This window comes from Sapajus apella, unplaced genomic scaffold (assembly GCF_009761245.1).
Source record: "Sapajus apella isolate SASKATOON/1434 unplaced genomic scaffold, GSC_monkey_1.0 scaffold11, whole genome shotgun sequence".
NCBI classification, from domain to species: Eukaryota; Metazoa; Chordata; class Mammalia; order Primates; family Cebidae; genus Sapajus; species Sapajus apella.
This window is the reverse complement of record NW_022436951.1, coordinates 2,075,551-2,088,435: the sequence shown is the minus strand read 5'-3', so window position 1 is coordinate 2,088,435 and position 12,885 is coordinate 2,075,551. Positions and strand designations below refer to the sequence as shown.

Genomic DNA, 12,885 nt, shown 5'->3' with positions numbered 1-12,885 from the left:
ATACAAAGATATTAAGCTATTGGTTATTTTGCTTATTAGAAAAAACGTGGCATGTTTAAGGGTTTTTTGTTTATTTTATTTTTTTGAGACAGAGTCTTCCCCTGTCACCCAGGCTAGAGTGCAATGGCACACTCTCGGCTCACTGCAACCTCCATCTCCCAGGTTCAAGCGATTCTCCTGCCTCAGCCTCCTGAGTAACTGGGATAAAAGGCACACAGCACCCTGCCCAGCTAATTTTTGTATTTTTAGTAGAGACGGGGTTTCACCATGTTGGTCAGGCTGCACTTGAACTCCTGACCTCGTGATCCGCCCCCATCGGCCTCCCAAAGTGCTAAGATTACAGGGCTGAGCCATCACGCCCAGACTTAAATTTTATTAATTCAGAAATTACTAGGGAAAATAATCTGTAACAGATGAATAGAAGGATTAAAATTCAAAGTTCCTATTAAGCCTGTTCTGATTCCTTAAAGACAATAATTTTGAATTTCAAAGTTCCCTCATGGTTTTACTCCAAAAAGAAACCGATGATCCCTCAAAAACATGCCCTATAAAAATAATCAACTGAGGAATAAGAAATTCAAATAATTTAGCCAGTCACTAAAAAACACCAAAACAACCAGCTCAGGTTTGATTGGCATTTTTCAGTTAATCTCTAAACACTTAAATAGATTAGACATAGATATATAGATGTAGTCAAAACTGAGAGGAAAATATTTAAAAGACTGTTCTCACCATATAAAATATTATGGTGGCTCACACCTGTAATCCTAGCACTTTGGGAGGCTGAGACAGGTGGATCACTTGAGCTCAGGAGTTCAAGACCGGCCTGGCCAACATGGTGAAATCCCATCTCTACCAAAAATCAAAAAAAACTTAGCTGGGTATGGTGGCACGCATCTGTGGTCCCAGCTACTTGGGAGGCGGAGGTGGGAGACTCACTTGAGCCTGGGGGCAGAGAGTGCAGTGAGCAGAGATCATACCACTGCACTCCAGCCTGGGTGACAGAGTGAGACTCTGTCTCAAAAAAAAAAAGTTATCTGATTTGAACTAAAACTAACCTAAACAAAAGAATTACAGAGATTCCTTTTGCTCTTAGATTTAGTAAGGTCAATAGCAACTCATATAGGAAACATAGAACAAATAATTTTTTTTTTTTTTTTTAGACGGAGTCTCACTCTATCGCCCAGGCTGGAGTACAGTGGTTCGATCTCAGCTCACTGCGCAACCTCCGCCTCGCGGATTCCAGTGATTCTCCTGCATCAGCCTCCCAGGTAGCTGGGACTACAGGTGCAGGCCACCATGCCCGTCTAATTTTATATTTTTAATACAGATGGGGTTTCACCATGTTGGCCAGGCTAGTCTCAAACTCCTGACCTCAGGTGATCCACCCGCTTCAGCCTCCCAAAGTGCTAGGATTACAGGCGTGAGCCACTGCGCCCAGCCAAAAAAAATTCATTTTTAACAATCAAAATGTTCTTCAAACAGATTATAGTTTACTATCATTTAAAACATTTTAAAATAATTTTAAATAAAAATTTGTTTTAATTAAAAAATTGTTTCAAATAATTTTAAATAATTAAAATTCCCATAGTTCACCTTCTGGATTTCAAAGTTTTAAATAATTCCACTCACTTTTCTTCTTTTCCATACTTGATTTTTCTGAACATATTAGAAATAAGGCTGCTACCTTCTCCTTCACAGATACTCTCTTTTCGAATGGTCTCTCTAATGCTACCAACTTAAGTTGTTTAAAATTTAATTTTAAAGATATTTTAAGAGCCAGGTGCAGTGGTGTACATCTGTTAATCTCAATACTTTGGGAAGCTGTGGCAGAAGGATAATTTGAGGCCAGGAGTTCAAAAGCAGCCTTGGCAACATAGCAAGAACCCATCTCTACAAAAATATAAAACTTAGCCTGACATGGTAGTGCACGCCTGCAGTCCCAGCTACTCAGGAGGCTGAGGCAGGAGGGTCACCTGGCCCAGTAGTTTGGGGCTGCAGTGAGCTATGATCATGTCACTGCCCTCCAGCCTAGGTGACAAAGTGAAACCCTGTCTCTATAAAATAATAATAATAATAGAGACATTTAAAGCTAAGAAAAGATGATTTCTTAGCATTTCTTCTTTTTGTATGTTCATAGACAAAATAGGATACTTTGATATACTCAGTCTATTACTTTATGTAAGTTGTTTTTTTTTTTTTTGAGACAGAGTTTCACTCTTGTTACCCAGGCTGGAGTGCAATGGCGCGATCTCGGCTCACCGCAACCTCCGCGCCCTGGGTTCAGGCAATTCTCCTGCCTCAGCCTCCTGAGTAACTGGGATTACAGGCATGCGCCACCATGCCCAGCTGATTTTTTTTTTTTTTTTTAAGTAGAGACGGGGTTTCACCATGTTGACCAGGATGGTCTCGATCTCTTGACCTCGTGATCCACCCGCCTCGGCCTCCCAAAGTACTGGGATTACAGGCTGAGCCACCGAGCCCGGCCTACTTTATGTAAGTTTTTACAGTTATCTGAAGAATTCTACATAGGTTTATTGAAAATAAGGACATCAGAAATGAACATAAGAAACAATAAAATTATCCTCACCAAAATCAGCTATCTTTGCATTCATGTGTGCATCAAGCAGGACATTTTCAGGTTTCAAATCTCTATGGACCACCATATGCCTGTGACAATAATCCACACCAGAAAGAATCTGTTGGAACAGACGTCGACTTTCTTTTTCATCCAGCTAAGAAAAGTAGAGACGCATTTTTAAAGGTGTGTCTTTCAAAGTACATTCTCCTATCTATAATTCTCCAAGCTATAAAATTGTCAAAATACATGAAAATCTTCCAAATGAACTTCACTTATGAGATACTTTTGACATGAGGAGGAGACACTTGCAGCACCAAGCAGAAATGCTGAGATGGTCTTGGAATCCAAATCAGTTATTCAAGTTTCTAATATTATCATTTGCATATGACTACATTAGCTTGCCTTCCTCTATATCTCATGAGTTACTTCAAATAATTTCAACATCTACTTGAAACTTGACGTATTTTCTCTTACAAGGTGGAAATGCTTAATCTTTCATTCTTTTAACATTTACTGAATACCTTCAATGTGCTATACATTGTTTTAGAAATTCATTACACAGCAATAAATAAAACAAAAAGGCCCTATTCTAATTGGCAAAAATAGATGAATAAATATAGTCTGAAGAAGTGATACTGTTTTGAAGAAAAAGCAAAATACGGGTACAGTAAGTAAAGTTGGGGTGGGGGGATACTATTTTAGACCATTAGGAAGTAATATTTAAGCACTGTTCATAAACTAGCAAGCAACTATGTTGTTATATATCCTAAAGTATAAGACATTTTAACAAGAAACACCTTAATTAATTTAATAAAATATCATAACATTTTATCTTTAATATGCTTGCTGAAAAAAAAATCATATGTACAAACTACATTTTTTTGGTTTTAATTTTTTTTTAATTTATCTGTATTTTGAGACCAGATCTTGCTCTGTCAGCCAGGCGGGAGTGCAGTGGTGCCATCACAGCTCACTGCAGCCTAGACTTCCCTAGGCTCTAGTGATCCTACAAACCTAGCCTCCTGAGTAGTTGGGACCACAGGTGCATGCCACCACCCCTGGCTAATTTTTGTAGTTTTGACAGAGACAGGACTTTGCCATGTTGCCCAGGCTGGTCTCAAACACCTGAGGCTCAGGCGATCTACCCACTTCAGCATCCCAAAGTGCTGGGATTACAGGCATGTGCCACTGCACCCAGCCTGAAGTATGTTTTTTTTAACTTCTCTATGTATCCATATATTCTTATCACTTTTTTCAACATAAGTAACAACCATTACTTGGACATGCCTGCTCCCAAGAAGTCATTTTTAATAAATAAGCTACTAATCCTCTAGGCAAAGGACTCTAAAATATGCAATTCTCTAACACAGGTCACAAATTAGCATTCTAATACCAGACTTACATCTTAAAGGGCATGTATAGTCTGGGAGAAGAGACAAATCAGTAATTTATTTTGAAATAAAAAAGTATTATAAGATACTGTTCCTCTAGAAAAATACTAATCCCTTAGCAATCTAATATTTTTATTTCTAGAAGATTTGTAGGTTCATGGGGAAAAAAAGGGTATCTGTTCAAATATGAAAAAATAAAAGAAAACTTGATTAAACAAAATATAAAAAGTAACTAGACAGGCTACAAAAATGAAAATTATACTATATTCCTAACAAATACAATTACAAAGGATGGAGAAAGGGATGTCTATAAAGGAAGATCAGAAAAGTCAAAATACATTTCCCATTAAACACAGCAGATTAAATCTTTTGTCTCCAATTCTTGAAACATCACTAAAATGACATCAGCAATAAAAGAGGCATATAAAGACAAAAGGAACAAAAGATACAACAGTAATCAAGAGGAGTCACCAAGGAGGACAATAGATAAACAGTAATAAAGACTAAACCTACAAGAAAAAGCTAAAACCTAAGCCTACAGGGATAGAAGCCAGTAAGAAATAAATGTCTGCACACGAAGCCCTGGGAAGCCTTAGAAATTAGAAACATAGGGGGCTGAAAACAGGACAAGTACTTTAAGTAAGAAGCTTTTAAACTCACCCATACTGGGGAATAAGACCTATAATTTCCTCTAGTAAGGCTGAACCAGCTCTGCTTTCAAGGACACTAAGGCAGGGATAAGGCATGCTGAGGAAAACATGGGGGCTAAGAGAAGTCAACATACTAACTACTGAGACTTGTATCTCTTTTCCCACACTGAGCTCCTGGAGCACTAACAGCTAAGCTAAGGATTTTAAGGATATGGGAAGGTTTCTTCTGAAATATCTGATACAAGAAAACCTATTTGCTATTATTAGCATTTGATGTACAGTAATAAAATGGACAAGTCCCTACCTATTCAAGACGTAGGAAAACCTGGCAATCAATAAGTTCCACCCACATGAGCCTGGCATTTAGTATCTTATTCTTAAATATTAAGTGGACAGCCAAGAATCACCAAATATCTGAAAAAGGGCCATGCATCAAAGACAAAAATGAACAGAAAAAAATGAGGAGCAAAGAGCACAGAAGGTACAGAACAAGATGGAACAGAGGAAAACATTTTTTTTTTTAATGTCATCCTCAGACTAGGTTATTACATCTGTTGAGCAAATAACAGCAGACTAAAGAAATGAAAATTTCAGAAAATAAAGTTTTGAAATAGAAAATATGGTCACTGAAATTTTAATATTCAACTGGTAAAACTGAAGAAATACCCACAAGGTAAAATCACGAAATTAAAAAACAGAAAAGATAAGAAAAAAAGTATATCAGTTGTGCCTGTTTCCCATTTCTCCACACAGAACTTTTTTTTTTTTTTTTTTGGTGAGGAAAAATGGGAGTAAAGAAGGGGAGTACCTGAAATAGAAATTAATCATGTTAAGAAATAGTAAAATCAAAATTAACTTAGTTAATAAACTTTGATTCTGCTGAAAGTAAACAGACATGCTATATAGAACAAATGAATGAGTAATGTAAGTAACTTAAGACTGGGAGTGAGAAAAGCTTTCTTTTCAGGGCTAGATACAGCTCTCCCACAACGGGGCTTTTGCATACCACATAACCTGGGTATGAGGAAAAGTACGGGCAGAGGGCAGTGTTGAGTTTTCTATCTGTAACTTAAGATAGTGTTCAAAATGTCTTCTAAAGTTCCTTCCAGCTCTAAGTTCTTTATATCTAATTCCTACCTCCTTCATGGAGCCTGTTCTTACTACTCCAGGTACATCAGATTTCTGAAACCAAAAAAATGAATGCAATTTAAATGTGGCTAGGATTGACTAGCAAGGCCTAGATTGTTAAGTAATAATGTATTTTGTAAGTATTAATTACATTAAGATAAATATTCAAAGTATTTGTATATTGTGGAAGCATAAGTCTGAGGATTATGAGTTCTGGGACCTCAAGCCAATTCTGTCATTAATAAATCACGTTACCATAAGCAAACATACAAACCATGAGGCTCAGTATACATATCTGTATAAACAGGCTGAGGTAATCTTTAAAATCCTTTCTAGTTCTAAATGGCTTATGATTCTAAATAAATATATGACTAAGGGAACTGGTTATTAAATAGACCTATTAAAATTGCTTGCTGACATGTTGATGCTAGTAAAGGATAAAGGAGAGTTACAAAATACATACAGAATTAAATCGGAACAGCTTACCCTTCCATTCTTACAGATATAATCAAATAGCTCTCCTCCTGAGACATATTCCATCACCATGAAAATATCAGATGGTGTACTGATGACCTGGTACCTGGTGAGAGAAAAAATTGTCTACGAATATTAAAACATGTATATTCATTCATTCAATAAATATTTACTAAGCACCTACAGTATACCAGGTACCATGCTAGGAGCTAGGAAAACTGCAGGAAACAAAAATTATCTGCTCTCATGGAGTTCATGTTCCAGAAGCCAGGAAACAGACACTAAATAAATAAGCAGTATCTCAGGTGGTAGAACATGCTATGAAGAAAAGTAAAGCAAACTAAGGGGAATGCTTTCAAACAGAGTGCTCAAGGAAGCCTTCCAATAAAGTAACATTTGAGCTGATCCTAAAAGAAGAATGGAAACAAATTATGCCATTATCTAGGAGGAAGGTGAACCAGGGAGAGAAAACAGCAGCTACAAATGTCCCCAAGTAGAAGCCTGCTTGGCATGTTTGAGGAATAGTAAGGGTACAGCAGAGTAAGCTGGGAGACAAAAATAGGATGTAGAATCAAAGGTGTTAACTGCAGGCCAGAGGACACAGAATTTTACAAGCCATAATAAGGCTTTGGCTTTTACTCCAAGGAAGATGAAAAAAGCTATCACTGTCTCAGAAAGGGGCTAAAAAGAAAAAAAATAAAGAAAGGGAAAAAAAAAAAGAAAGAAGCTATCATATGTTTTAAGCAGTCATGTGATCCGGCATATTAAAAGGAAAACTATGGCAGCAGTGTAAAGAATTAACTGTCGATAGTAAAGGTAGATACAGGAGGTTACTTCAGGATTTCGTGACAGATGAAGGTGGCTGAGACCAGGTTGACAGTGATAAGGGAACTGAGAAGCAGTCACATGCTAGCTTGATTTTGAAGGAAGAGATATGAAAGAAACAGGGAAGTTAAAAATGGTTCCTAAGTTTTAGCCCTGGGTAACTGGCTGTTAGCTGAGACAGTGAAAACTGTGGGAAGAGCAAGTTTGGGAGAGTAATAGTTCATTTTGGGCCCAGTGGAGTTTTAAATGCCTTGCGGGCATCCAAATGGAAATGTAAAGTCAGCAGTAAGCATTTTTTGAGTCTGAAGTAAGAAGAGATCTTAAAGCAAGAGATGTACGTTTAGGAGTGGTAAGCATATGGATAGTATTTAAAACCATGGAACCTCAACAAATGAGAAGAGGTGAGAGTGAAACAAACTTGAGTTAGCCAGTTCAGCAGCTTTAAATTATTGCCTGCATAACAAAGCAGAAGCTGAGGTGGAAATATGTTATTTATAGACTCTACAACTGACAACTATAAAACAACAGTAAGATTACTGCTCTTTTGAAATATTAGATTCCTAAAATTTTGTTATCTATATGGTCAGGTATAAGCAGGACGGGGAAAAACCCTTTCTACTGCATTCTCGCTAGTGAGGCTAACTGACAGCATGTGGGCATTTGGAGGTCAAGAGTTTTTACTAGCAGATCATTGTTGATTTTACAGTAATGGGGCACCAAACATTATTATCAAAAGGGCACCTTTCCAGAAGACAGGAAAGAATCCAAGATAACAGCTGATAAGCACAAGGGCAAAACATGAACATAGGATTAAATGATGATCAGGAGGGTTAGAAGAATACATGCAAAGGAAGAATCTGGTTTTTTTTTGACACAGAGTTTCACTCTTGTTGCCCAGGCTGGAGTACAAAGGCGTGATCTCAGCTCACTGCAACCTCTACCTCCCAGGTTCAAGCAATTCTCCTGCCTCAGCATCCCGAGTAGCTGGGATTACAAGTGCCCACCACCACGCACAGCTAATTTTTGTATTTTTAGTAGAGATGGGGTTTCACCATGTTGGCCAGGCTAATCTCGAACTCCTGACCCCAGGTGATCTGCCCACCTTGGCCTCCCAAAATGCTGGGATTGCAGGCATGAGCCACTGCACACGGCATAGGAAGAAACTTTTCAAAACCCTCATGAAACAAAAAGAAATGTCAGTCATTTTTTTCACTTGTCACATTAAGTAGGTTAACAAAAAAGATGAAAAGATGACTGGTCTATATTTAATATAAACACAGCTTACAGTTTAATTATATGAGGGTGCCTGAAAAGCTTGAGGTTCTGAATTTCTCTGCGGATTTTTCCCACCACATCAAGGCTCCGAATCTTCTGTCGATTGAGTATCTTCACAGCCACTTTATGCCCAGTTAATTCATGTTTGCCAACTGTAAAGGAAATAATTGTAATAAATTAGTACTAAGTATGATTATTAATATATTTATACATATTCTGGCCGGGTACGGCGGCTCACGCCTGTAATCCCAGCACTTTGGGAGGCCCAGGTGGTGGATTACTTGAGGTCAGGAGTTCCAATCCAGAGCTGGCCAACATGTCGAAACCCCATCTCTACTAAAAATTACAAAAATTAGCTGCCTGTAATCCCAGGTACAGTGGGAGACGAGGCAGGAGAATCACCTGAACCCAGGAGGCAGAGGCTGCAGTAAGACCAGATTGCACCACTGCACTCCAGCCTGGGTGATGATTGAGACTCTGTCACAAAAAAATAAAAGTAAAAAACATAAATAAATAAAAAGAAATAAATGCTAGTAATCCCAGCTACTTGGGAGGTGAGGCAGGAGAATTACTTCAACCCGGGAGGCAGAGGTTGCAGTGAGTCCAAATCACACCACCGGGCGATGATTGAGGCTGTCTCAAAAAAATAAAAGTAATAATATATTTAGACGTATTCTAAGAGTAGTTATTTAGCATTCTCAGAAAATAGCTACACAAATGTAAGTTCTTCTCTCTTTTGCTGGATTCACCCCAAATGTTCAGATGTTTAAGAGTGATTACATAAGAGAATACATAAGAAATTGGTAATAGTGGTTTCTTCCAGAAAAGAAATCTAGAAGACTAAAGCAAGCAAGCAAGAAAGGAGACTTCTTTTTTGCTGTAGACCTTTTTGTACTTTCAATTTCTTTTAATTTTTCACCTTTTAAAGTATCAGACATATAGATTGAAATTTTTATTTTAGTATCATTTCTATGGATTTTAAAACATATGGAAATTGGTGTAACCAGTATTATATAGTCAGATACAGAACAGTTCCATCATTCCAAAAGATTCTCTCATGCCATAGACACATTTCCCCATCCATAACCTCTTAATACCTTTTAAATTCTGGTTCATGTGCATGTGGTTTCTAGTTTTTTTGGTTTCTCTATTTTTTAATTTTTTTCTTTTTTTGAGACAGGATGTCACTCTATCACCCAGGATGGAGTGCAGTGTCACAATCGTGGCTCACAGCAGCCTTAACCTCCTCAGGCTCAGGTTATCCTCCCATCTCAGCCTCCCAAGTACCTGGGTCTACAGTCATGCCCCACCACACCCAGCTAATTTTTTTGCATTTTTTTTAGAAACGAGGTTTCACCATATTGCTCAAACTCCTCTTCAAGCAATCCACCAGGTTCAACTTCCCAAAGTGCTAGGATTACAAATGTGAGCCACAATGCCCAGCCTCTATTTTTTTAAATCACAGTTAAAAATAAAAATAAAAAATCAAGTCATTTTATCTTTCCATTTTAAACGCTATCACCAGACAGTCAGAGGTGACAGAATTTGGGTTTAGGCCATAATCCCAAAAGACACAATCCCAAATGCCATAAACCCAAATGTTGAAATTCCAAGAGATCAAAACCCCTAAAATCTAAAATTCCAAAAATCACAATCCCAAAATAACAAAATCCTAAAAACAGGATTCTGGAAAAAATAATTTGTAAAAAGTTCTCTAAAAGACACTTATTTCCATTTTATTTTTTAAAAAGACGGGGTTTCACCATGTTGTTCAGGCTGGTCTTGAACTCCCGACCTCAGGTGATCCGCCCGCCTTGTTCTCCAAAGTGCTTGGATTACAGGCGTAAGCCACCACGCCCAGCCTATTTCCATTTTTAAAAGATTTATTTGAGAAACATAAAAACACAACAGAACAGTTAATAGACCCCTTCACACAGTAAAATAGGCACTAATAACATACTTTTGCAAGCATAAACTCTCAGATGTACTAACAACAGTTGCTCTAGTTGTAACATGAACAGATAAACTGTATTCATGAAGACACAGATTAAAAAGCAAAATGCATAAACACATATCTCTATGGTTGGTAATTAGGTGCACCCAGATTCGTAACTGCGCTCATCTGAAATACCAGACAACCTGAATCTTCTGACAAGACCGATCAAATGCTGCAATGGGTCACTACCACTTGCACAAAAACTGCAAGAGAGTCACCCAAAGAGCCAAGATCTTGAGAGATTTTATCTTTCACATATACAGATGAACGAAAAGGACATCTCTTCATTTACTGAGCAAGTCTCAATATTCTGATGTCCAATACAGCAGAAGAAAAATCCATTCCAGCTCTCAGAAAGGCAACAATTTCTTCTCTCTGGGCCCCCAGCAGATTAAATAGTAGCCACCATCATTGAGGCAGATCTTCCCCACATAGCCCACCCAGACTCACATACTAATCTCCTCACAGACAAACCCAAAATAATGCTTTAACAGGTTTCTAGGTATTCCTTAATCCAGTCAAGTTGACACCTAAAATTAAATCCACGAATCCACCCTTTGTCAATTCAGCACCCATACGCAACTCCTTAATCCATACTTAATTTCCAAATAAACACAATAAAAAGGCAATCGTTCCACCTAACATGATGCAACTAAAATGATGCAACTATCTTTCATACGACCAGATATGCACTAATCCCTTCCCCGGGTTTTGGCTTACGGCATTTCAACATTTGGGATTTTAATCTTTCATGATTGTGATTTTCAGGATTTTAGACATATGAGGTTTTTAGAATTTAGGGATTCTGATTTTTAGAGATTTTTTTATCTTTCAGTATCTCAACATTTGGGATTATGGCATTAGGGAGTGTGTCTTTCAGAGTTATGATCAGCACCAGTAGAATTTAGATAGATAGTCATGAGGCTAAATTTCCAAAAATTTAATTTTTGTGTAAGCTTTTTCAGGAACCTACCAGAGAATATACATTCCATCAAAATCAGGAAGAAACTCAAGAAAGATGGCATGGAATCCAACAAAGAAGGGATCCAGTATAAGAGAAAAACTAAGAGAATCTCGAAATGGCGAGGCAAAGTAGAAGGCAACAAATCCAGAAAGAATGTGACAGAGAATCCAAGGGAGTTATTTCTGGGGATAGAAGGGGAGATAATCTAACAAGTTTAGAAATATACACTATCATATTGAGAGAGATTTTACAAAGGCACTGGAAGATGTGAGAAATTAAGCCTGAGGTAAAATAAATTAAGCAAACAAAAAAAATGAGACAATTTATGAACGCCAGTAAAAATTAAAGTTTTGTAAGAAAACATAGTCATAGATACTGACTTAGCAAATAGTATTTACACAGCCACAATTATGAAAAGAACAAATATAGGTTGTTTTCAAAGTATGATAGAACTATATTAGAGGGATGGGGGTATAGTACGAAATGCCTAAGAGAAAGAAGGAAGACAACACTATAATCACAGCTGAAATCAACTGCGGAAATGAAGCACATTCTAATTTCTGGTAAGGCTTTGTCCAATCTCCAGTACTAATTAAATATGATTAAGAGCAGCAAACTTGACTGTTAAAGCTTGCTTCAGGTAGTACCTTCTTTCTTAGAACATCCTCCTCCAAAAATCTCCTTGCTCTGGCTTGGCAACAGACTTTCTCTTGATAGCTGCTCAGCTGAAACAGGACTGGGAGATAGCCATAATACTGGACAATACTAGTGGACTCAGACTTGTAAAGAATACTAAGGCAGAATCCATTTGGGCCTGAACTCCCAAACCATCATAAACCAACCAATCTCCTATCAAACCCTGCTCAACTGAATTTCAACCTCAATTAACTTTAAGAAACTATGGAGCTTATCAAAAACTCTGGACATGTATTCTGTCATTTAATAAGCAAATGGAATAGGAATTCAAAGCATTCTCTCAAATTCATTCTTGTGGCATTACATAATATCTCCTACATGCTAGTTAATACTGCTGGGGAAAACAATATTGACCAAAAGCAACCTGGGCTATGGGATCTTCCTGGCCTGTGATGATGACAAAAATAACGGTAAAGTAAGAAAAAGCAAAAAGTCTTCTAATACGAAAGAACAAAACAAAAACAAATAGACATTAAACTCATCTATGAAATACAAGAATGTATTAGCAAAATTTATTAACTATTTTCAGAGTAATAAGAAAACATAGGAGGTATGAAATTAGAGGAGAGCAATAACAATTTTACAGCAATACAATTAAAATCATTTAGAAGGCCGGGCGCGGTGGCTCACGCCCATGATCCCAGCACTTTGGGAGGCCGAGGCGGGTGGATCACGAGGTCAAGAGATCGAGACCATCCTGGTCAACATGGTGAAACCCCGTCTCTACTAAAAATACAAAAAATTAGCTGGGCACGGTGGCACGCGCCTGTAGTCCCAGCTACTCAGGTAGCTGAGGCAGGAGAATTGCCTGAACCCAGGAGGCAGAGGTTGCGGTAAGCCGAGATCGCGCCATTGCACTCCAGCCTGGGTAACAAGAGCGAAACTCCGTCTCAAAAAAAAAAAAA

At 37.8% G+C, this 12,885-nt stretch overlaps 1 protein-coding gene across 4 annotated transcripts in view; it reads right to left on the bottom strand.

The window, feature by feature from the left end:
• The window catches only part of PRKAA1 (protein kinase AMP-activated catalytic subunit alpha 1), a 39,736-nt gene that overhangs the window by 11,429 nt on the left and 15,422 nt on the right, over window positions 1–12,885 (bottom strand). For 2 of the 4 annotated variants that reach the window (XM_032278871.1, XM_032278875.1), the window contains exons 2-5: window positions 8,335–8,476; window positions 6,237–6,330; window positions 5,760–5,804; window positions 2,591–2,735 (exon numbers count right to left, since the gene is read on the bottom strand). In XM_032278871.1, coding sequence (XP_032134762.1) covers window positions 2,591–2,735; window positions 5,760–5,804; window positions 6,237–6,330; window positions 8,335–8,476 — 426 coding nt within the window. The remainder of the gene's footprint in view (window positions 1–2,590; window positions 2,736–5,759; window positions 5,805–6,236; window positions 6,331–8,334; window positions 8,477–12,885) is intronic. The other 2 variants (XM_032278872.1, XM_032278873.1) reach the window with 1 other exon arrangement.